Source organism: Anneissia japonica, unplaced genomic scaffold (assembly GCF_011630105.1).
Source record: "Anneissia japonica isolate Jap-2015-1 unplaced genomic scaffold, ASM1163010v1 scaffold287936_len456577_cov159, whole genome shotgun sequence".
Classification (NCBI taxonomy): Eukaryota; Metazoa; Echinodermata; class Crinoidea; order Comatulida; family Comatulidae; genus Anneissia; species Anneissia japonica.
In genome coordinates this window covers 379,964-402,353 of record NW_022718077.1, presented here as the reverse complement: position 1 = coordinate 402,353, position 22,390 = coordinate 379,964, and the positions used below count along the sequence as shown (strand labels likewise).

The window sequence follows — 22,390 nt, the reverse complement described above, 5'->3', positions numbered from 1 at the left end:
CTTTCAACAAAAAAACCTCAATTTTTCAATCAACAAATGTTTATTATTGCCCTTTTTACATTGCTGATGAGTATCTACATATTGGCCTGTTGACGTTCTAGTAGTTGTTGAAATCGTTGAGTAACTGTAAAAGTTGTATCGATAAAACGTTCGACACAGTTACTGAGGCAGGTTTCAGTCCGTGCGTCCAGCTTAGACCCTGCCTTGTCCACACATTTGTCCCAGCACACGTCCGTAAACTGGTGGATCTGGGCCTGGAACTTTGCCTTCTGACTTTCAATGGCTAGAAATTCCTGTAATTCTGGATCAACGCCTGAGCCACTATCTAATCCACTGGCACTATCACTGCCAAATGCGTGTGAATCAAAAGACATAATATAATTTCTGTAACTTTTGTAAAATGTAAGAAACTAACAGAATATTCGAAAACAACGTGTCCGCCGACAAGAAGAATGATCTTTGACCTAGGGTATGCTTGACTGAACAGAGCAGCGGTCTTTATAACGCGCTTAGTAATGATAGGGGGCGCTATAAAAGCGGAATATTCAAATTTAGTGGCGCAAGCGCACTCTTTGTAAACAATGAGAGATTTTGTTTACTAATTCGTGGTTTTGTTTTGTTGTTCATGCAGCGTTATTTCTGTACCATAATGGACTAAAATGGACTAGAATAATTGATTACCGGTTAGTGAAGTTTAACGAAATTAAAAATAGTAGCCTATATCTGTACATAGTATGAACTTTAAGATGTGTTTTTTTAGGGTAGGCCCTAGGCCCAGCTAGAGAGATGAAAACACTTTAGCTGACGGTCTCCGACCGCTTCCCCATGCATGTTAATAGAGGCAAACTTAAGGTTCACTGTACTTAACTAGGCCTAGGCTAACCTTGCGAGTGCGTCGTGACCGCAAGTTGTTTTCCCTTTTGTGAAATGGTAGTGAGATTCATTTTTTTTGTATTCTTATTGTATTGGCATAATAATAGTCATTCCATTATCATAACACCGTTTCTAATCGATGAACTGGAACAGTGTATAAAAAAACTACTTTTCGGAATAACAATGCCCATTCAACTAAAATAAGTCATGAACAGTACTGTATTGTTTAGTAAACATTGGACCTACATGTAGCTAGCAGAAGCTAAGCCTCTAAATTTTCGAATATAATAGGTTGTTAAGTTCTATATATTAAGTTCTTTTTTTTTTTTTTTTTTTTACAAAATGAGGAACTGTCAATCTGTGTTTAAAATATAAATGTTTAATTTCCTGATCAAATTCTTTCATTCAATAATATAGTTTTGTAAATAACATTTCCATACATTGAAATCATCGTGATTTAATCAAGCAAGTGGCAAAACCACCACCAGAATTTAAAACCGTTACGGACTCAGTCAGAGGGGCGAATTAGCAATAAGCTTTAGTTAGCTTCAAGATAAAGGTAAATCAAGATAACTCATCATTTAAATTATGTGAATATAAATTGCTTTCCCTCTTAGAAGACAAACATGGCTGTCAGTAATACGTCCAAGACAACCACGAAGAAGTTGACCAGTGAGCATTATGAAAAGCAGATCCGCAACCTTGAGAAAGAGCAGGCAGCAATCTTGGGTCTAAGTTCACAACAGGTGAACCACGATGCACTACCATCCACAGCAACGTCGAACCCTGTACCCAGAGGTAGGATAAGCGATACCCTGTTACGGATGAAGAATCAAATTGGTCTCCAGGTAATTGCAATGCATAATTCCATTGTTTGTTCTATCACCATTATTTTTTTGTAATCAATAATGTATTTGTTGTAAAAAGTAAAAATCTGTAAAGAAAATTAGTATGAAGCTTGATACATTGTTTGTTCTATCACCATTACTTGACCCTTAAATTTTAATAAATAAAGTATTTGTTGTAAAAAGTCAAAATCAGTAAAGACAATTTGTGTTGTATGAAGCTTGATGCATTCTTGATTCTTGAAAATAAGCAATCTAATGTTTAGAGTACCATATTTCACTTCCAGATCCCTTTATTTTAGCCAAGTATATCTTATAAATAGAAAAGGAAGGAACAAATGTTTTAAACATATGCCTTAATTTCACAAATTTTTAGGTTTATTTTAACATCTTTTTTGCTGATATATTATTTTTTTTTCTGTTTATATATAGTACAGTATATGGAAAAATTATTGATTCCAAAGTAAAAAGTGAATGAATAATCATAAATTATTTGTATTGATTATGCAAATAAACACTCATCTAAAGTATTATCGACACTCGAATACTTAAAGCAAATCAACACAGTAAAGCCAATTGCTTGAGTGAGTGAAATTGATCGAAAGAAAAACATCAAATGTGTTTTGAATTTTTTATTTTTAAGGAGGATGCACTGAAATCATTTCAAACTGAGCTGTCAAACAAAGTTGCTGAAGTGGAACACTTAAAGATTTCATTGGACAGTCCGGTAATTTGTCCACTTATCCAATTTTATCTTGGCTTAAAATTCCAGGGTCGTGGTTTTAAATCCAGTCAGAAATGTATAATTTTTCTCATTAATAAAAAAGCTCCACTCCCTATTTCATAGTTCCATCCTTAGTATACTATATGGTGACATCACATCATGACCATTTATAGGCACATCTTGACTATATATGGGCATATATGGTTATGATGTCATCATGACTATTTGTTTCTTTTTTCTCAAAGGATACAATGGACCCATCAATTGGTGTTAGTTCACTAGCTGCTTCTGCTAAGGCACCTGATGTTGCAGAACTAAGGTTGGATCTCCTTTCATTATAAGCTTAGAAACATACAAGTCCTCTCCACGTGTTCCTCCTTCCTGATGATGAACATGTACTTAACGAAGTTGTAGACGGTGCTGATGATGGTTGTAGTGATAATGATGATGTTTTTAATGTAGATGATGTTGAATAGTGGAGCAATATAGTGGAGTTGAATAGCTTAGTGGTTAATTTGCTTGCCTTCTAATCCCAGGGTCCTGGTTCAATTCCTGTAACAGCAGGACTTCTTGTCACAACCAAAAACAATTCCACTACCTAAGCCTCATAAAGAGATGTATAAAACATCATTCCATCCTGTAAATGGCGAGTGTACTTGTTTTTGGACGTGGAAGAAATAAAAAAATAAGAAATGATGGTAGTGGCAGGAACATCTTGATGGGGAACAATATTGTTAAAACATATGATATATAATTTATATTTCTTAATAAAAATTAGTTCTACTTTTCACTGCAGACTTGCACTTGAGCAAAAAATAAGAGAGAATGAGCTACTACAGAGCAGATTGGATGTAAGCAAGGCCGCCATCACCAGCGCATTCCCAAGCTCAGGCTACAGCACGGGAAGGACCAACTTTAATATTCCAAAGGACGGAACTTCAAGCCTAGGTCATGTGAGGTCAAGGTCCCTGTCATCATTCCCAATCACCCACAGTGCCATTCTACCTCATTTAACACATCAACAGTCTCAAGAAAAGGAGTAAGTGTTGAAAACTTTGAATTTTATACTGAGGACAGTATGTAAGAAAGAAATATGGAGCACATTAATTAGCCTTATATTGAAAATATCACAAAGATTTTATAATATAATTTGCAAGTAAGTCTCTGTAATATTGCGAATAAAATAATACAAAATTATAAATTATGTCAAAAACTACTCTGTAAACAATCCTGCTTTTTTTTGTGTGTGTACTGCATTTATTAACATGCATATGGGTCATTTTGAATTAAGGACCAACAGATAAAATGTTTCTTCAAAAAAGCCTTCAAGACTCCAAAAAATGTTATAGTCTGTATTTAACAGAGAGAGCTTTGGTGGAATAGAACCAAAGATCTCCATGCACACACATTGGTTACAACCAGTTTTAACCAGCTGTGCTATGCTCTTCTCTTAAAAAATAATATATTCATATAACATTTTAATGTGTTTTCATCACCAGGTCGCTGGAGAAAAGGTTACACCATTCCCAGTTGCATATTGATCATCTCAACGACAAACTTAAAGAGGTAGGCTTCAGGCCCGGCTTCAGGTTATATATAGCGGATACAATTTTCCATCTCCTTTAGTATATTGTGCTTGCACAGATAAACTCTTTGCTGTGGAAGTGAAATTCCTTTGTAAATCGGAATGTGTTAAAGTTCACTTCATTTGACAGCAGGGGTTTAGCCGGAAAAATGATATAGGCTGTCCAAAATGGAAGCCAGTGGGCGTGGCACTGAGCCGATGTGCGGGCCACTCCCATGGGAATCCCTACCGAATATTGGTCTGAAAACGATGTACATTTAATCAATAAATGTGTTTTTATCAAACGTAAATGTGATATTTAATTTAGCTTTAGTTTAATGTAACATTCGATAGATTTGAAGAATATAAAGAATTTGCTAAAGTTAGACCAGGCCCAATTACTGTAGGCTAGGCTAATCTGATTAGGCCAAGCCGTCCAAGCCGTCACGGTAAAAGTGGCCCTCCTAAATAATTGTAGGCCGTCTTTTGGACGGCCGGACGGCTCGCTGGATAAGCCTATGTTTAACAGGCACACCAAGCACAGTGTGTTGACAGATGGCCAATGGCTGGTAGCACCCTGTCCGATAAGAGTAATTTTTTACCTACTGTAGTTGTGCAGTATACCCATGCTCCTATAAAGAGCATATATTTCACACTAATATTACTGGAGTATTTATACACTTACCCCTGTCAATGTTGAGTACAATGTAGGTAGAAACCTTGTGCAATAAAAAACGCTTAACATTATATTTTCAAACGACATATGATGATTGTAATTTTAAAACATCCAGTTAATGGTCAATATTTTCATTTCACTATTTATAAAATTATTATTTTGATATAATAATAATTTAGTATTCATGAAGTATTATTTTTTTTAATTATTATTAGTGTGCTGAGGTGTGTGAACAACAGAAGACTGAGTTCCGACAAGCTGTGGAGGACCTACAGACTAAACTAACAGAGACTATCGTAGGGAGGGACTCAGTCCTGGAAATGAGGTTAGTTTTAGACGGTGGCCTTAAACACTTTGGCTTCATTGTTAACTACATTAAAGGTTATTCATCACTTTGTTCAATTATAACAGTAATAATAATAATAATGATGATAATAATAATAATAATAATAATAATTATAATAATAATAATAATAATACCAGTAATAATAATATTTTTTTAAATATTTTTATATCTTGTGATATTATATTCAAAATATTTCTGCAGTTTTCACCTGTAAGTAGGAACAAAACGTTCCTGCTGGACGATTGTTTGAAATAAAGTAAAATAAAAATATAAAATAAATATGGTATTGGTCAATATATCATATTGATCTTTGTCTTTATAGTTTTGGATTATTGTTGGAGTAAATAATTTTTAACTACTTTATTGAATTATAATCATTCATATGTATTATATTGGTATACTAATTAATAATTAGTATAGTAATACTATAGTTAGTAGCCCTATACTATAATTAGTAGCCCTATTATAGGGCACTACATTAAAAACCTTTATATTATAATTATTTATTAATATTTAAAATCTAGTTATGAATAAATATTCATTACAGTTTTTAATAAATGTGATGAATAAGTATCTATTGCTTTGTAATTAATGAATATTTATTACTTGTATTAATGAATATTCATCACTCTCTAATCTAGGAGAAAAGAGGCCAATGAACAGGAGAAGTTGATCAACAAGCTTCAGGAAGCATTGAAAGAAGTGGAGAAGGATGCTAAGAGTAATGAAGAGGTTGTTCTGTTTTTCCACAACTATTAAAATATTGAAAAAACTTCACACCCATCCTAAATATCTGATCCTATTCTCTGATGAAGCTCTCTTTTAAAACCTCAGTTCTCTGTACCTAAGCCTTTTTTTAGGCCTATTGATCTTCCTGCAAAGCTGATCCTATGAGAGGGTCAGTGCTCTAAAATTAGCCTTTTTTGAGGCCTAGGGTCTAGAGATTTGTTTTGGCTATAACCAAGCCTGATCCTCCTTGCAATTGCTAATCCTTTGCAAGGGTCCATGCCTTATAATTCAGCTTTTATGAGGCCTTAGGGTGTGGAGATTTGTTTTGGCTATAACCAAGCCTGATCCTCCTTGCAAAGTCAATCCTCTGAGAGGGCCAATGCCCTATAATTCAGCTTTTATGAGGCCTAGGTTGTGGAGATTTTTTTGGCTATGTAAAAAGTCTTTACTAAGATTGAGCCAAGATTTTGAAAAAGGGAGGTGGGCACTTAACCGCAAAAACCACACTCAACTTGCTCAGACACAGATAAATGAGTCTACATTATTTTTTTATCTACTGTAACTTGATATTTACTAATGTATTGCTAGGCCCGACGTGAAACAGCTTCTAAGCTTGAGGTTTTCCAAAGTAGCCTATCAACAGCAAATGCTGTCCTGAGCCAAATACACCAACAAGCACAAACAGAAGAGGAACGCAGGGGTAAAGAACTACTTTCAAAAGATGCCAGAAAAGGACAGGATATCTGTAGGATTTCCGACATGCTGCAAACACTATTTGAAGACTCCAAAACAGAGATCAGCAAGTTACGAGAAAAATTACTTGAGGAAACATCAAAATTTAACACCGAAAAGGAAAGTTATGAAACACAACTGAAAAATATGCAAACAGAATCCAGAAACAAGTAGGTTATTTTTCTTTTCTTCACTTATAAATAATTGTGTAGATGTCTCTAGGCCTGTTATTTACTCTTTTTTCTAGGTCTATTTTTTTATGATGCAATGGTGAACAATAGCCTGAGGTCAAAAATTGAAGAAGTTATTACTATTACTTTGAACTAAACCATGGACCAAAGAATATGAAGATGCCAACTGAAATATGCTGCTTTTTAAAAATAATTATAATTTATTCACATAGTAGACAATACATAGCTCTTGTTTTTAAATTATAACAAATATAAATAATTGTTTTGTCTTCCTATAGAGTCACTCAGTTGTCAGCAGATCATGAACAACAGATGAATGCTGCCACCGAGAGGGCAATGAATTCAAGAAAACAGTCTCTTAGTCTCCAGTCGCAGCTGACACAGTTACAGTAAGTATAATTACATTATTGTGCTTTTTATCATTGAAATTAATATATATATTATTTGTTTCTTTATTTAACTTCTTTTGGATAGTTTGTTGATAGTGTATAGGGACCTAGTATTATTCGCTTTACAAGTATACATCCATAACCATTATTAATATTTTTCTCATTCCGTTTTTCTAATCTATCTAATCTAATCTGATAATGAATGATCATTATATGTACAAAATGCGGCATGATGATCTTTTCACAGAGAACTGATGCAAGACAAATTGGACCAAAAGGAGGAAGTTGTGAAGAGCTTGGAACAGCAGTTACAACAGGTCAAGCAGACTGACCAAGAGATGTTGACCAATTGGTCTCAGAGGGTATGTTGGAAACAACTGAATGAATTGTGCAAATGAATCTTTTCGCTATATTCCTGGCCCAGTTCTGATTGGTCAGTTGTTAAGTTTGATTGACACTCCAGAAATATCCATTGTAGATTCTGTATTTATTATTTAATGTATATATTATTATTATAGGTTAAGTGTTGAGCATTTGGAAGGAATGAAAGTTATTCACATACATCTCATCTAAAGAATAAATATAATTTAATCAAATTATTCATTTAATGTCCACATTCTCAAATTTTATGTGAAAAATAAGTGTGCCTATGTAATTCGCATATATTGGCACATCACAAATTTGCTACACAAAATTTGATAGAAACCATTATTTTTAAACATACACTCTTCAATTTTAATACATTATCAGCCCAATTTCTCTAGCCAATGTTCGATTGAAAGGTTAGTCAACCAGATTCTCTTCTATTTGACATGAATAAATTCATCATGAATAAATTTATCAAGTGAAAAACAATCTTTAGGGAGTCTGAGTTGTCTGTAGCCCTCAAATCTGTAAGATTTGAACCCAGGCCCTGGGTTTGAAAGCCAAGAAGCTTCTCGAATACCATAGCTCCAATCCTTTAACAGCTGAATTCACTTTTTACAATGTTATTCAGAATAATTATCTGAGCAGTGAGGCTGAACGATACCGAACACAAGTGCAAAGCCTAGAGGCTGAGCGTACCAGTCTGAACACAAAGGTAGAAGAACTCTCAGAACAAATTGACAAACAAAAGGTAACAAAGATTTTTCTTACATGAAGAAAACAAACAAATCAGGATTTACTCGTAGAATTCTAATATTATGATCAGCTAGCAGATTGCAGTACGGTATGAACCAGGAAACAGTGAAATTTCACTGTTCCCTGGGTATGAACAATATTTTACTAACATGAATACCCTGAATTAGTGCTCAAAAGTTATGTTATGGTGGTACAAACACCTGCTGGGTAGATATTGGTACACAGCAATGTTGCTGTGATTATTATAATTATTTTTATTTTTACTATTGCATTCTTAAATTCAGAACTGTATTATTATTGTTCTATTTGTTGTTGCTGATTGTTGTTGTTGTTGTTACAGCTACACTAGCAGAAACTAGAGAAAGCATACATAACTCAAAATTACATTTGGAACTTTTTAATTAAATAAAAAAATGTTGACCAGAAAAGACATAGTCAAAACGAATGGAGATAATACATTTTAAATAGTCCAGAACACCCTTGTTTTTCTACTCAGGATTCCCTGTACAGGGCTGAGGAAGAGATCTCCTCAGGTAGAGAACAAAACAACAGATTGTGGAAGATGCAAGATGAAAGCAGCAAACAATGCGAAGAGCTGCAGGCGCAACTGGAAAACAAACTGATAGAAATCGCTGATCTGCATCGAAGTATGGCGAGTTTGCGAGAGGAGTCCAAGAAAGAGCTAACAGAAAGGGTTTGTTATAAACTTTTTTAATCGATACCTTGTTCAGTTCAAACATTCTCAACCATTTTTGGTCCATGCCTCTATTATTTTCTTATATTTTTCATCTTATTTCTGCGAAGCCCACTATTTGAAGGTTTTAATACTTGTTGGTTACTCACTTGTTCTTACTTTATGGTATTTAAGCCTCCATTTCATTATGTTACATTTCATCATCATCTTCCGTTACTGTGCATAACCTCGGTTGATTATACTCGCACAATGTGTTTGTACATTACTCATATATGTCGGGGTCCAAAGGGAAAAAAAAATAAATATATAAATATGAAAAAATTGAAAAATAAATTAATTGATAAAAATGAAATATAAATCAATAAATAAACACACAATGGTGAATCATTACATATTGGGACAGCACAGTTGTCTCCTGAGGCCTTCCTTACACAGGTGTTCCCATGACGACAGGGCAGTATGCTGGTGTCCAGTTGTGTCCGCCAGGAGCCAGTTCCTCGGCTCTGCAACCGTCCATTGCATGTCAATTTTTTTATTATTTTGTAACATATTTTGTTAGGCCTATATTTACTCACTTCATACCATGTGTTGAACAAGTGAAATAAGTTTAATTGAATTGAAAAATAATGGGCATGGTTCGAGACTACGTAGCCGATGTAAAAAGGCACTTATAGCAGCTATACGTTCGCATCATTCCACAATGACAGAGGCTGGAAATGATGAATATATTTATGCATGAAAGACCATTATATTTTGGATTTATGTTTAAGCAATTGTGTTTGTTTTTTAAAGGTGAATTATGTAGAGAAAGAATTACAGCAATCAGCAAAAGACCAGGCTAATGATTTAAACTCCCAGTGTGAAAACTTCAAACAAATGTACCAGAGGGAAGTTGAGGAAAGAGAGCGACAGAAGGCTATGCTAGACAGACTACAGGTGCATAAGGCTAGGCTAGAGGAAAGCCTGGTGGAGGCACAAAAAGAGCTCCACAAGTGTAACACTGAAAGCCAAGAGTTTAGACGCGGCATAGAAGCAAAGGAGCGAAATTTTGAGGTTCTGAAACAAGAAAGAGAACATTATTTTACTCTATTAGAAGAAAGGAATGAAGAATTAAATGAAATGAAAGCAAAGAATGATCAGTTACTGATAAAGGTTAACGAAGGAGAGAAGCATTTTGAAGCTTTTCGTAAACAGAACACAAACATGTCGCAATGGGTCCTGATGAATAACCAAACAACTAATGTTGTAAAAGAAGAGAGGGAGAAACTGATGAAATTGTTAGAGGAAAAGACTTTCCATATTCAGGAGATGAAATCGGCAAAGGGTGATTTTAAAAAGAGGTTAAAGGAGAGTGAGAAGAAACTTGTTCTACTGAACAATGAGAATGAAGATTTGAAGTTATCTTTAGAGGAGAGGGTAAAGGAAGTAGAAGATGCAACCAAAGAGAAGGAAAAAATGTTTATAGAGTTAAAGGAATCACGATATGAGGTAAGATTCAGTGGGTTCAGACCCCCCCCCCCCTCTCTTGAAATTAAATAGTTACAAATATTCGTTGATTAAAGGGCCTAGATCTAGGCTAGTTTGAAGTCATTAAAAAATTTTGGACCATATAATAATGCAAAACTTTTTTTGGAGGAATGGCTAGCGGATTCCCCCTCTCCCCTTATACATCTGGCTGCAATTTAAAAAAAAGAATCCCCTATTCCAAAACTTTCATCCACCCCAGAAATGAGTCCAGTGATAATTAGTGTGCAGTGAAAGTCTGCATTTAGCTAAACTTGAACCTTAAATCTCAATATTAAAACTACATTTTGTTGACTATACTGTAATGATACAAATTGATATATTTTTTTTTTAAAAGATTGCTTCGTTGACAGAGGACTGTGATCAACTGAAATCAGAATTTAAACTCTTAAACAAAAGAGTTAACCAAGACAAGCAGCGATATAAGTCAAAGGTCACTGCTTTAGATAACGAACTCACTGCTGCACATAGCGCCCTCACAGCTAGCAAGTCCATGGATGCAAAAGGTTTGTAGAATTTTTACATCATTTCTAAGATATGTGAGCCATGCTGCGCACATTACCGAATCAGGGAGAACAGAAACAGTGCCATAGCAATTTCTATTGTATGCTAGTACTTGTCATCGCCTGTTCAGCATCTAGACGAGTGGTGCGTCAGTCGACGGTGCGTCACCATGTCTCATTTCCACAGTTCAGCGAGCATCTACCAGTTACCACTATTTAATAAGCAATTGCTCTATGCTGATCTTTATATTGAAGCAATTGAATTGGACCAAGTCAGTCTTTAGTCTCATTGCATCATTTGATATTATTTTTTTTTTACAGCAATGCAAGTTACTGAGAGTATGCAGAAAGAGATGGCTTCAAAGAGATCTCAGATAGACACACTGCTAAACAAGGTTCACTGGCTTGAAGAAAGCCTTGAGTCAGCGCAGAGGGTAACTAATCTCCTCTTTGTCTGGTGAATTCTAAAAATATATTCATATCTGTTTAATACATTGCAAAATAGAAATAATATATAGTAATGCTTGCGGTACACAACGTGGATATATGTACGTGGTATATTGCAAGCTTCTATCATTCTCTATCATTACTTAGCCATGCAAACCTTCAAACAAAATAGAAATAGACAGCCTAAGATTATTAGTAACAACCTTTCTAGGCCATTTTTTATAACAAAGGTGTCATAGGAGTGATGTTTTTGCCCAGCCTAACTGAATGTTATCGTACTGAATACCCAGTACATTCCCAAATACTTGTGATAAAAATTTACAAGTGATTCAGGTTGGGATCAAACTCATGACCTCCGGATAACTAGCCTGGTGTCATACCCACTAGACCACAAAGTTTGCGCTTAGTGATTAGTGTTGAATCCAATCCAATCCAGCAGGTACTGCAATGCTATAATGAACGTGTGTTGTCCAGCAAATCGAGTCTCTGATGAGATTTGGAGAGTAAAGAACTAATCATTCGTGACCCTTAACAAACCATTAAACCACAAAATATACTTTCAAACTAACAACTGATTGTCATGGTATTCAAAATGTATTGTTTTTTGGAATTTTTTTTTCATGATTTGCAGGATAACAATTCACTGGAGAGCACAAAAGAAAAGTACCACTTGCGACTTTCCAGGCTTGCAGAAGAGTTGGAGAAGCTTAGTCTAGAGCTGGAAGATACCAGGCAACAGAACACCAAACAAGCAGCCTACGTCACCAAACTAGAGCTAGCATTAGACAAGGTATATATTAATGGTCCAGTGCACATGCAATGCCTACCACTATTTTAGAGTTCTGAAGCCTGATTGAATTTGATATCCTAAAATTATGCTGTTTAATTTAATCAATCAATTTTGTTTTGATGTGATTCTTAGACTGCCTCCCTACATGCGGATGTGAAGGCAGCAGCAGAGAGCCAGGAACAAGAGATGACGAGGACTAAACTGAGGTATAGCCTAGAAATAAAGGTACGCATACAAAATCCGACACAGGCCCACAACCAAGATTGCCTAAGGGGATTATCTATGAGAACCAGGGTGGTTATTGTCAATTTAGTAAGCCAGCTTGTAGTTTGAACTTTGCATGCCTGTGTTGAAGGTCAATCAACGTAAACCTTTAACAACACACACATATGCTGTGTATATCAATTGACCTTTTTGATACGGACTTGCGCAAATCACACTACGAAGGAGTGTATTTGGTAATTGTGTGTTTCATGTAAATTGAAGAGCGTAATTTAATCCATGATGATAAGATTTAAATTAAACAAAAATTTTAAAAATAGATGGATAGAAAACATTAAAATAAAAAGTTTTAATTCTAAGATTTAGACTGCCCAACTGAGCTTAATCTGATAAGGATGAATCAGATTAATATCTCTTTAAATTTCAATTTAAATTTGAACGTTAAATTTGCGTTATTAAAAATATGTATACATATATAAAAAGCAGACATAGGCTATAAAACATTGAAGAATCAATCAATCAATCAGCAAATAAAAAATATAACAATTACAAGGGTTTGAGTAAAAAAGGCAAAAACATACAACCATCAAAATATGAAAGGGAATTACAAAGAAACCGAATAGTCATCCTAAAAGCTCAGGATCTAAAAATACAAAAATGATTTACATTGAAAAAAAACATTATTAAAGTAATCTATTTTACTAAATTTATTGTTATATAAATTATTTAGTTTGTTTATGATACCACACTGATTATCTGCTTGAATTATTACTTATTTCTTTATCATGCAAAATAACGATTTTAATTCTGGTTTTAGGAGCTACAACAGGCTCTTGAAACTGCTCTTAAGTCAAACAACACTCTCAGACAATCTCCAAAGAAGACTGCAGTGAAGGAGGCCACCACTAAACCAACATTGAAATCGAAAACTACTAGAACAGAATTGTCAAAGCCATCATTAAGGAAAACGGGAAAGAAACAATTGAAAACAGCAGAAAGTGTGGACATTTCTACGAACAAGGAGAAAAGGGTACAGAGAATGCCAAAGAAAGAATGTTAAAATATAAATAATAATAAATCTCATTAGAGATTTGAGAGTTTATATTTCAAAATTACAAACGTTTTATAAACTTTTAACAGATTATATTATTTTAATGATTTTTTTTTAAATCAGAAACCTGAAGGTGAAATGAACAGTGAGCTGCGAGACCTTCTAAAAGAAATGAAAGCAATGATTTCGACTGGGATTGGGCACCAGACAAGAGACCCGATTAACACCAACCACAGCAACTCACAACAAAATACCAGGTACTCTACTTTAAACCGTTTCTGTGGTGTATTTAAGGGGAACCCCTTCAAAAATTTGATACTGCACATTGTATTTGTAATTTAGTGGGTTCAGTAATTTTTGGATCTGGTTCCACAAGGCCCCAATAAGGAGCAGATCTAGGTGGTTGGCAGGTGGGTGGTGGTGGGCGGAATTTGATCTTGGTTTAAATATGTTTTCTTGAAGCGATGATAGCTGTATGAATACTAAATGAATCAGTAATTAATAGAAAATTTGACTATGAAAGGAAGATATTTTTTATTTTTCAGTCATCCTTCAAATATGGATGTCCTAATGCGTTCATACGACAACCAATCAAATTCAAGAAGTTTACAGACTGGCAAACACTGGTCCCAAAATGAACCCACACTTCATTCAGCCACACCACCTGAGAGACTAACAGGTATTTATGTTATTTATAGAGCATTTTCAGAAGAAATACTGTACTTTGTTTCAATACAAGTGGTATCAGCATGGATGTTTGTCTTAAATTTGTTCAAGCTGAAGTCACACGATCAGTTTTTGTCTTCAAATATCCATCTAGGGTGAAAAAGATTAGTGGGGTGTACCGGGTTTGAGTCTGTGATTTTACTGCGACCCTTGCTTTAACCATGGTCCCCTTGGGTGGGTACCCAAAAAGTACTAAAAGTATAGAACATGTTCTATTTAATTCAATTGACATCTGGAAATCATCAGCCATTCAACAGCCAATCACAATGCAGAACGTATAGACCTTTGGGAAATGGCAGGGTCCTGCATAGGAATAGATCCTGTATCAGTAGACCTTTATTTAGGTTGTCCCTAAAATTCCTATGAGTTAACAAGTTATTTATCAAACAATTTAATACTGTGGAATATCAAGTGTCTACATACGCCTGTCAAAGTGAAAGACTGAACCAAAATTTTGAATATATTTGACCATGTGACTCAAGCTTTGACCATCTGTCTATCATCGACAGAATTGTAACACGTTTGAAAACTACAAGTTACAAGGTTGTTTACATGTTTCATAATACTTAAAGCTGAGAAGTTGGTTGCTAGCCAATTTTTGTGTGTGCGTGTTCAATTGTGCTATATACTTTTTTTTGATAGCAATTGCTCCTCATTAGTTTAATTAAAATAAATACAGTAAACTGAATAAATATACAATTCCCAAACTAATTATTTACAAACACAAAATGCCCATTTTAGATTTTGAGACTTTGGGTTTTCTGGGAACATATCTAATATTATCATATACACACACTTTCAAAGATAATTTCTATATGATTTCCTTTTAGATTTTGAGTTTCCATTGCATTCATCTTCGCCGGTCCATTCTATGGGCCTAAGCCATGAGACAACCAATAATCATCAAGCACTGCCCGAAACCAGCCCTCTGTCCCCTGTTGAAAAGTTACTTCTTCACCAGCCTAAGCCAGTACTTCACCAGCCTAAGGAGCATCTTGTAGAGCATCAGGCATTGCAGACTAGGCCGGAAAAAAGTAGGACTCAACAAAAGTATAATGGATACCCTAGCAAGGCATACTGGGACAGTGATCCTACATCATCAAGTATAACAAGCTCTGATACAGGTACTGTAGGTTCTATGAGTAGTTTTTAACATTTTGAAGGATCCATTCTATAATAGTGATAATATATTAGTTTTTATAGCACAACCAAAGCCTATCATGCCACACTTAGAAGCACATTATTATGCCAGACATTGGTTGAAATACCTATGACACATACTGCATTCTATAATAGCGATAATAATATATTGTTTTTTATATAGCACATACAAAAAGCCTATCACGCCAAAGCCTATAAGCACATTATTGCACCAGTACCAGTACAGACATTGGTTCAAAGAACTATGACACATACTCTGTATCCTAGAAGAATATTCCACAATATTATAGCTAGTTATCTGTGCTTTGACATTTGAATCTAGCAGGTACCCACTTATACTTTTGGGTGGACAAACAAAAAAATGGATAAAGTGCCTAGACCAAGAAGAACAAGGGACCTTTCTAGAACATAATTAAGAAAAGGACCAGGAATATATCCATGTCCCACAAACAGATGTTAAAGATGTACCGAAAAAATCATAAAAAATCATTTTTGAACTTGTCCATTTTGAAGTGACACAAAAAATTATCAACTTGAACATAGAAATTAGTTTATTAAAAAATACGTTACCCATAATTTTACAGCAAATATGATAGAAAACACTGCATTTCATTATTTTTATTTTAAATATCCAGTATAAAAATTAGGGTACACATTTTTTAAATTCAATAATTTCTATGCTATAGATAATTTGTATGTTAGTGCAAAATGAGAAAGTTAATTTAAAAATTGACACTTTTTGTAATTTTAAAGGGACAATACATCTTTAATGTACGTTTACGCTGTCATTTTGTGGGACTTTAGCAATAGTACTTTTTCCCACATTCACAAAGCATAATTGGCCTTGTATCAGACTTTTCATTTCAATACAATTTCGTTTTAATAAAATATTGTTATGATAAAATAAGTTATTGTCATAGTTTTGGTTTCTTGTTTTCATTATACATTATATATGTACACTTCTTCACTGCAGAAATGGCACTCTTAGACCTAAATGTGAATATAATTTTCTTTTTACTATTTTAAAAAATAAGTTATAAAAAAAATGATAATAATAATTTAACAGGGGTGGGCCAGCTGGGACCCCTTGAACCTGTCACTGGATTTATTGTTTACTATTTGTTATTTATTATTGTCATTGCAGATATCGCAGCTACTAATCAACAGCATTCATTGAAAAGACTAGAGGACAAGCTTAAAAGTTTATCAAAAATTGGTGGAAATTTAAAACAGGAAAATAAAGGTATAGAATATCAAGTTAAAATTACAATAAAAAGTGTTTATATGTATTAAGTTCCAACAATCATGTATAATATATAAATTATTATATAAATTTATTATTAATACCAATAATTTATCAATCTATGAATTCTAATAATAATACATGATGATGATAGTTATGATGGAGATGATAATGGTGATGATGAAGATCATGATGATGATGAAGATGATGAAGGTCATGATGATGATGATGATGATAATGATGGTGAAGATGATGATGATGAAGATGTGATGATGATCATGATCATGATCATGATGAAGATCATGATGATGATGATGAAGATCATGATGATGGTGATGATGAAAATCATGATGATGATGATGATAATGATGATGAAGTTCATGATGATGGTCATGATCATGATCGTCATCGTCATTTCATACCCCAGAAGTCTGCTTCTTTGAGGGGTGCCCCATGCAGTGATCAAATTGTTCATCGAGAACTTTTCCTAACATTTGTCAATCCTGCATTACTGATAGAACTTGTGATTTTTCCATATCATCTACTATCATTTTTCCAATTTTTGGCCAAATATCACAAGAACTTTGTATTTCTGATTCCATAAACAACATTTGTTTCTGCCACTTGCCATTCTTGTAACATAATAATAAAATAATAATAACAGTTTTATTTATTCACGGAATCTCATTTCAGTCTTTTACAAAGATTGGTCTTCCAAGAGGCCATGTCCTTAAACTACTACAGCAAACAAAAATTTAAAAGCAAAAGAAAAAAGTACATACTGGTAACTGTAAAGTTTATCTACAACAAATACATGTGCAGTGTACAGTATTTCATAATCTGTTTGTCAACAAAATCAGAAATTGGTGTTGATCTAGTGATTCTGTAGAGTTGTTCATTTTTTATTTTGTACGTTTTTTTGTGTTTTCTTTCCAAGCTTTTACCATATCTGGTGAAATGATGACAATGATGATTGTTATATTACAATAATAATGTCATTTTAAAAGGTACAAATATCCATCTCAGAAATTTGGCTCACAATGCTATTTTCCACTCTTCTTCATTTTTCTTTAATTCATTCATTCATTTTATTTATTATTAATGGATGGAAATTTGATCCAACTTATTTTAAAAATTTAATTCTATAAATTTCACCCACTGATTATAAATAATTGCTTGTTAATTTATATTAATTGATTATCATCTATTAATTATCATGTATTGCTTATTATGAATTACCATGATCCTTCAAGTTACCGATAAACGGAAGTTTTTCTTTTTATTTCGCAACAGCAATGGCATCACTAATTCAAAACCAAGGTGTGAAACTGAAGCAATGCCGCCAACAAGAACAACAACTCAAAGCACCAAAGAAATCGAGGAAGCAGACACGATGATTATTATGAAAAGGGCATAAGTCAGACACAAGTCTAGTCTCATATCATTTGGACTCTATGATTATACAGATATACTTTTATTTTATTTTATTTATTTATTTAGGCACACAACACATGGACTAAGGATTGTCAGTAGCGAATGTATTATCACTGTCTTACTTGTAGGTGAAAAACCCTTGCACAAGTCAAACATACACACACGATGCTTTACACAAACTAAATCTGAGTATGAGGTTTCAAGGGAGTGGATTTGTTTTTGGTCCTGAAAAAAAATACTTCAACAATGACAGGAATTGAACCCAGGACCCTGGGATTGAAAGACAAGCATCTTAACAACCAAGCTATTCAACTCAACTCCCTTTCTGTTGGAAAATGCTCCAAAATTATACAGTAGTAAGACTTCCAAATGAAGAAACACAAATCAAAAGAATTCAGTTTTCACTGATTTACTGACTTTTTACTACAAACATTCATTAATCTATTACAGTACATTTATTCTAAGCAAAGAATGTTAAAGCTCTTTCCACATGATCAAACTGTTGTATGCCCATGTATAGTCATTATGTGCCTATATATGTTCTTGATGTGATGTCATCATGACCATATTTAGGCATATCACATTTTTTACCAAATAACATTTTTGTACAGGGCTTTAGGATTACTATTATGAATGTATGTATTTTTAGACCATTCTGCTAAGCTCTGCATTGGGATATAGTTGCTAAGGTCAACAAATTGACAGCATAAACATACAATATACAATACTTAAGTTAATTATATTTATGTTTATAATTTCTCAATTAAAACAGCTGTAATAAATAATTAATTAACTCATAATTTTTATTAATATTGATTTTATTTGCATTTATGCTTAGTTAAATATATGAGATATTAAACATAGAAACACATTCTTAAGTGATACATATTAAAGGTAAATGTATTTAGAGAAAAAATGTATTCAATACCATAAGAAAAACATGCACTAATTTAAAAAAAAAAAAAAAATTCAGCAGTGCAATACAAAAGTAATCGGACAGAGAGTTTGGGATTAAATCCTGATGATACAAAATTTTTCTCAAAAATTATTGTAAGTATACAAAGTAAGCAATTGCCGCAGAAATGTATAAGTACTAAACTAAGAAAGTATTCCATATCATTAAAACACAATAATCTTCCTAATCTTGTCTAAAGGTGGTGTATATCAAGGGTGGTGCCAGCGGAGGCTGGTGGGGGGTGGGGAGAAGAGAGAAAATAACATATTAGTAGACCTCAAAACCGATTAAATAAGCCTTATTTAATCGGTTTGATTGTCATATTTTTTAGGGGCTTCTCCCCCAGGAACACTTTTGAGAGATTTTGAGCGAGCACGAACACGCCCACTTTTTTTCATCAGGAACATACTGTAGGGCCCCCACCGTCGGAGATCCTGGACCACCATCCCCCGTCGGGCGAATCGATGCGCCACCACTGGTGTATATATATATATATATATTAAATTACTTTTACATGTTATGCAACAAACCTGTTTATATTCATCTAATTTTTAATTTGTACACATACGGTATACATGTTATAAATATTATTTTTCTCAGTTACTTGAATTTCGTATAACATAGCTTATTTATTTATATTTTAGTATAGTTGGTGAGAAAAGTAATAACATAGTGGTATGCAAAGTTAGCACTTAATAACAGATGCTTCATATATGTCTAAATTTTTACAGTATAAATAAAAAATGTTGATTTTGTAAATTTTAATACAGTAGCGTAAAACTGGAATATCTCTGTGGCACAATCCATAGAAAATAGTTTTTATTAAGGAATAAAAATTATTTGTTCAAAGTTTATAAACCTCTAATTCATTTTACTCAGTTGCAACCTTAAACAAACTTACGAATATGTAAAAAATACCGTCGGCCGACGACGTTAGCCTCCTTTTACAATACACAACTTCACCTCTCCTTCACTAGTTTACAAAATGTTTGTTTTATTTATTTACTCTAAGATTATTAATTGCTTTTCCATCATATTTCATTGCTATAGTTGTTTATTGCTAATTGCTAGTTCTTGAGTAGGTAGTAGCTATTATGACAAGTAGCTTATATTGAACACCCCCCCCCCCCAAAAAAAAGTTCTCTTCCCAGTCGCGCCGTTGAAAGTGTCCGAAGCAAAAAATCACGCTCAAGTTGTTAAAAATCACCTAATTTTAGCGCCCCCTCACTTAATTATCGAGCCATCCACCTCCCCCCACTTCCCAATTTCAAGACTCCTAGATACTCCACTAAATACCAATTTCCTGTTACAAAATGTTGATATGTTCTGGTAATCTGGTTAACTGATGTGATTGCTTTGCTGTCTTTAGTCCTTTTCCAAAACATGATATAGTGGCCTTTGATCCTCTAAATCTAGAAAGTGATGGTCTGGAATTACATTATGATTATGTTGTATTGGATCCTTCACAACCTGATATAGATGATGTTGCTCTGCATCTGGAGATCTCTGCTCAACATTTACATCATGTTGATGATTACGTTGTCTTGGATTCAGCTCAACTTGGTATACATGCCATTGATTATCTGTATCAGGTGATCCATGCTCTGGATTCTGCTCTATTTCATACAGATTAACTTTATACTCTGCGTCTGGACATCTCGGTCCAGGATTCACATCGTGTTGGTGATTACGTTGTCTTAGGTTCTGCTCAACTTGAAATAGTTGTCCTTGATCCTCTATTACTTGGAATTCCTGCTCTGGATTTACGTCTGTGTCAGTGATTGCTCGATATAGGTATTCTAGATCCACTTCGTCTGTTGGAGAGTCTTGTCCCTGTTCTTGAGTATCTGGAAACCGATGAAGTTCATGTGAATACCTCTGTTCTTGTTCGTGTTCGTCAGTAAGTCGCCGCGAGGAATCTCGTGCGTGATAGCTATTGTAGATATTTTCTGGTACAGACTCATCAATAAATCCTTGTAATCTAGTGAGTTGTATGTTCTCAACGTCAGTGTTCGTACGCTTTCTGGGACAGGTTACAAGAAGAACAATCACGATGATGATAAAAATATTTGTTGGTAACAAAAGCCAAAGTATTAACAGCTCCCGTCGGAATGACCGGTCCGAAGGCTGTTCAGCCACATTAATGCTTGTATTAGCAGTTGCATAAAAATTGTATTTATTAGAAACGTTACAGATGATGTGCTGCCGGTCATTTTCAGGGCGAATATTGTCGATACAGTACTGATTTGAACCTGTAGGCCCAGGTATATCATTATTTTTATAATCACTTCTTGACCACGAGTAGTCAATACCCAGAAGACTGCATGCAGTAACGATACAGACGAAGCACGCCCGGTCACCAGGATAGAAAGGTGTACGGCTAAGTGGAAGAACTTGAACGGATGTTGTTGGGAAAACGTGGATGATATTTGTAATACATTTTCTTTCTAGATCCATCCCTCTTGTAATTAATTTTGTTTCACAAATGAAATACACAAAGTCATCATCACTAGTGATGGTGTAGACGTAACTTAATATAATTTTTGAAAATTCCTGTCGGTCTCTTGTTTCTAGATGACGTTGTTTGTTATCATACATTGACAAGCTTAGGTTAGATGATGGGAGCCCTGTTTCTGAAACACACGTCACATTTAATGAATCACCAACTGCTGCGAACACGGGCATTTCACTGCAGTTTGGGTTTGTTAGCTGTAGGCCTAATGGAACAACTTCCAGCTTTGTATTGCGTGTGATATTTGTTTCTGCTACATAACACTTGTAAACCCCAGCGTCAACTTGACCAACATGAGCTATTGACAGCGTACTTATTGTGCGATATGTTTCATTTGATTTACACGTTTTGTTGAATACAGACACACTGAAATTACTCTGGCTTGAGTTTAACTGATGATTCAACTGATTATGTATATTAACCATCCAAACCGTGTCTGTACTCCACAGCACAAAATTTCGTTCCAGTGTGCAACTTGTGGTGCATCTGAGCATAGCATTTTCTCCTTCATAAGCCGTGACAACTGATGTTCCCTCAATCTCGACACAGTGTGCACACAACAACTTTAACATAAAACACAACAACATAACCAATGTTCCAATACCTGCCATGTTGTTCCTTGGTATACGAAATCACAAAATAACTTCTGATCTGCGATAACCTTCGTCAGGCAAATGATAAATGGTATTGTATATCGCGTACCAAGTTATGATGTATCTCTGTATTAAACTTTGTATTCGAGCTCAAACTGAAAGATACAGTAGACTTAATCACGAATAAACCTATTAAATGTAGGCCTAGTGTTGTTTTTTCTTCCGCTTCGAAAGTCACATTTGAAATACATCTAATGAGACAAAACTTACAAGTTTTACTTTCATTTATATACATCGATGTATTTAGTGATAGACCTATTGCATTGAAATGAAGGCAATTGTTG

At 34.3% G+C, this 22,390-nt stretch overlaps 1 protein-coding gene across 1 annotated transcript; it reads left to right on the top strand.

The window, feature by feature from the left end:
* The first annotated feature begins 560 nt into the window (after positions 1 to 560).
* On the top strand, positions 561 to 18,313 carry LOC117110441 (coiled-coil domain-containing protein 158-like). Its single transcript, XM_033253150.1, has 24 exons — positions 561 to 683; positions 1,491 to 1,721; positions 2,362 to 2,445; positions 2,688 to 2,761; positions 3,239 to 3,481; positions 3,942 to 4,008; positions 4,898 to 5,007; positions 5,670 to 5,760; positions 6,346 to 6,659; positions 6,959 to 7,069; positions 7,317 to 7,431; positions 8,067 to 8,186; positions 8,688 to 8,885; positions 9,678 to 10,373; positions 10,747 to 10,915; positions 11,234 to 11,346; positions 11,991 to 12,149; positions 12,282 to 12,374; positions 13,189 to 13,401; positions 13,546 to 13,679; positions 13,968 to 14,101; positions 14,979 to 15,272; positions 16,454 to 16,552; positions 17,846 to 18,313. Exons 2-24 carry the CDS (start codon positions 1,500 to 1,502, stop codon positions 17,947 to 17,949), a joined length of 3,957 nt encoding a protein of 1,318 aa, XP_033109041.1. The 5' UTR covers positions 561 to 683; positions 1,491 to 1,499; the 3' UTR covers positions 17,950 to 18,313.
* Positions 18,314 to 22,390: the final 4,077 nt, after the last annotated feature.

Coding starts and splice junctions, on each gene's coding strand:
- LOC117110441 (XM_033253150.1), top strand. CDS start 1,500: ATGGCTGTCAGTAATACGTCCAAGACAACCACGAAGAAGTTGACCAGT. Junction 6,660..6,958: donor CAAACAGAATCCAGAAACAA/GTAGGTTATTTT, acceptor GTCTTCCTATAG/AGTCACTCAGTTGTCAGCAG. Junction 10,916..11,233: donor CAAGTCCATGGATGCAAAAG/GTTTGTAGAATT, acceptor TTTTTTTTACAG/CAATGCAAGTTACTGAGAGT.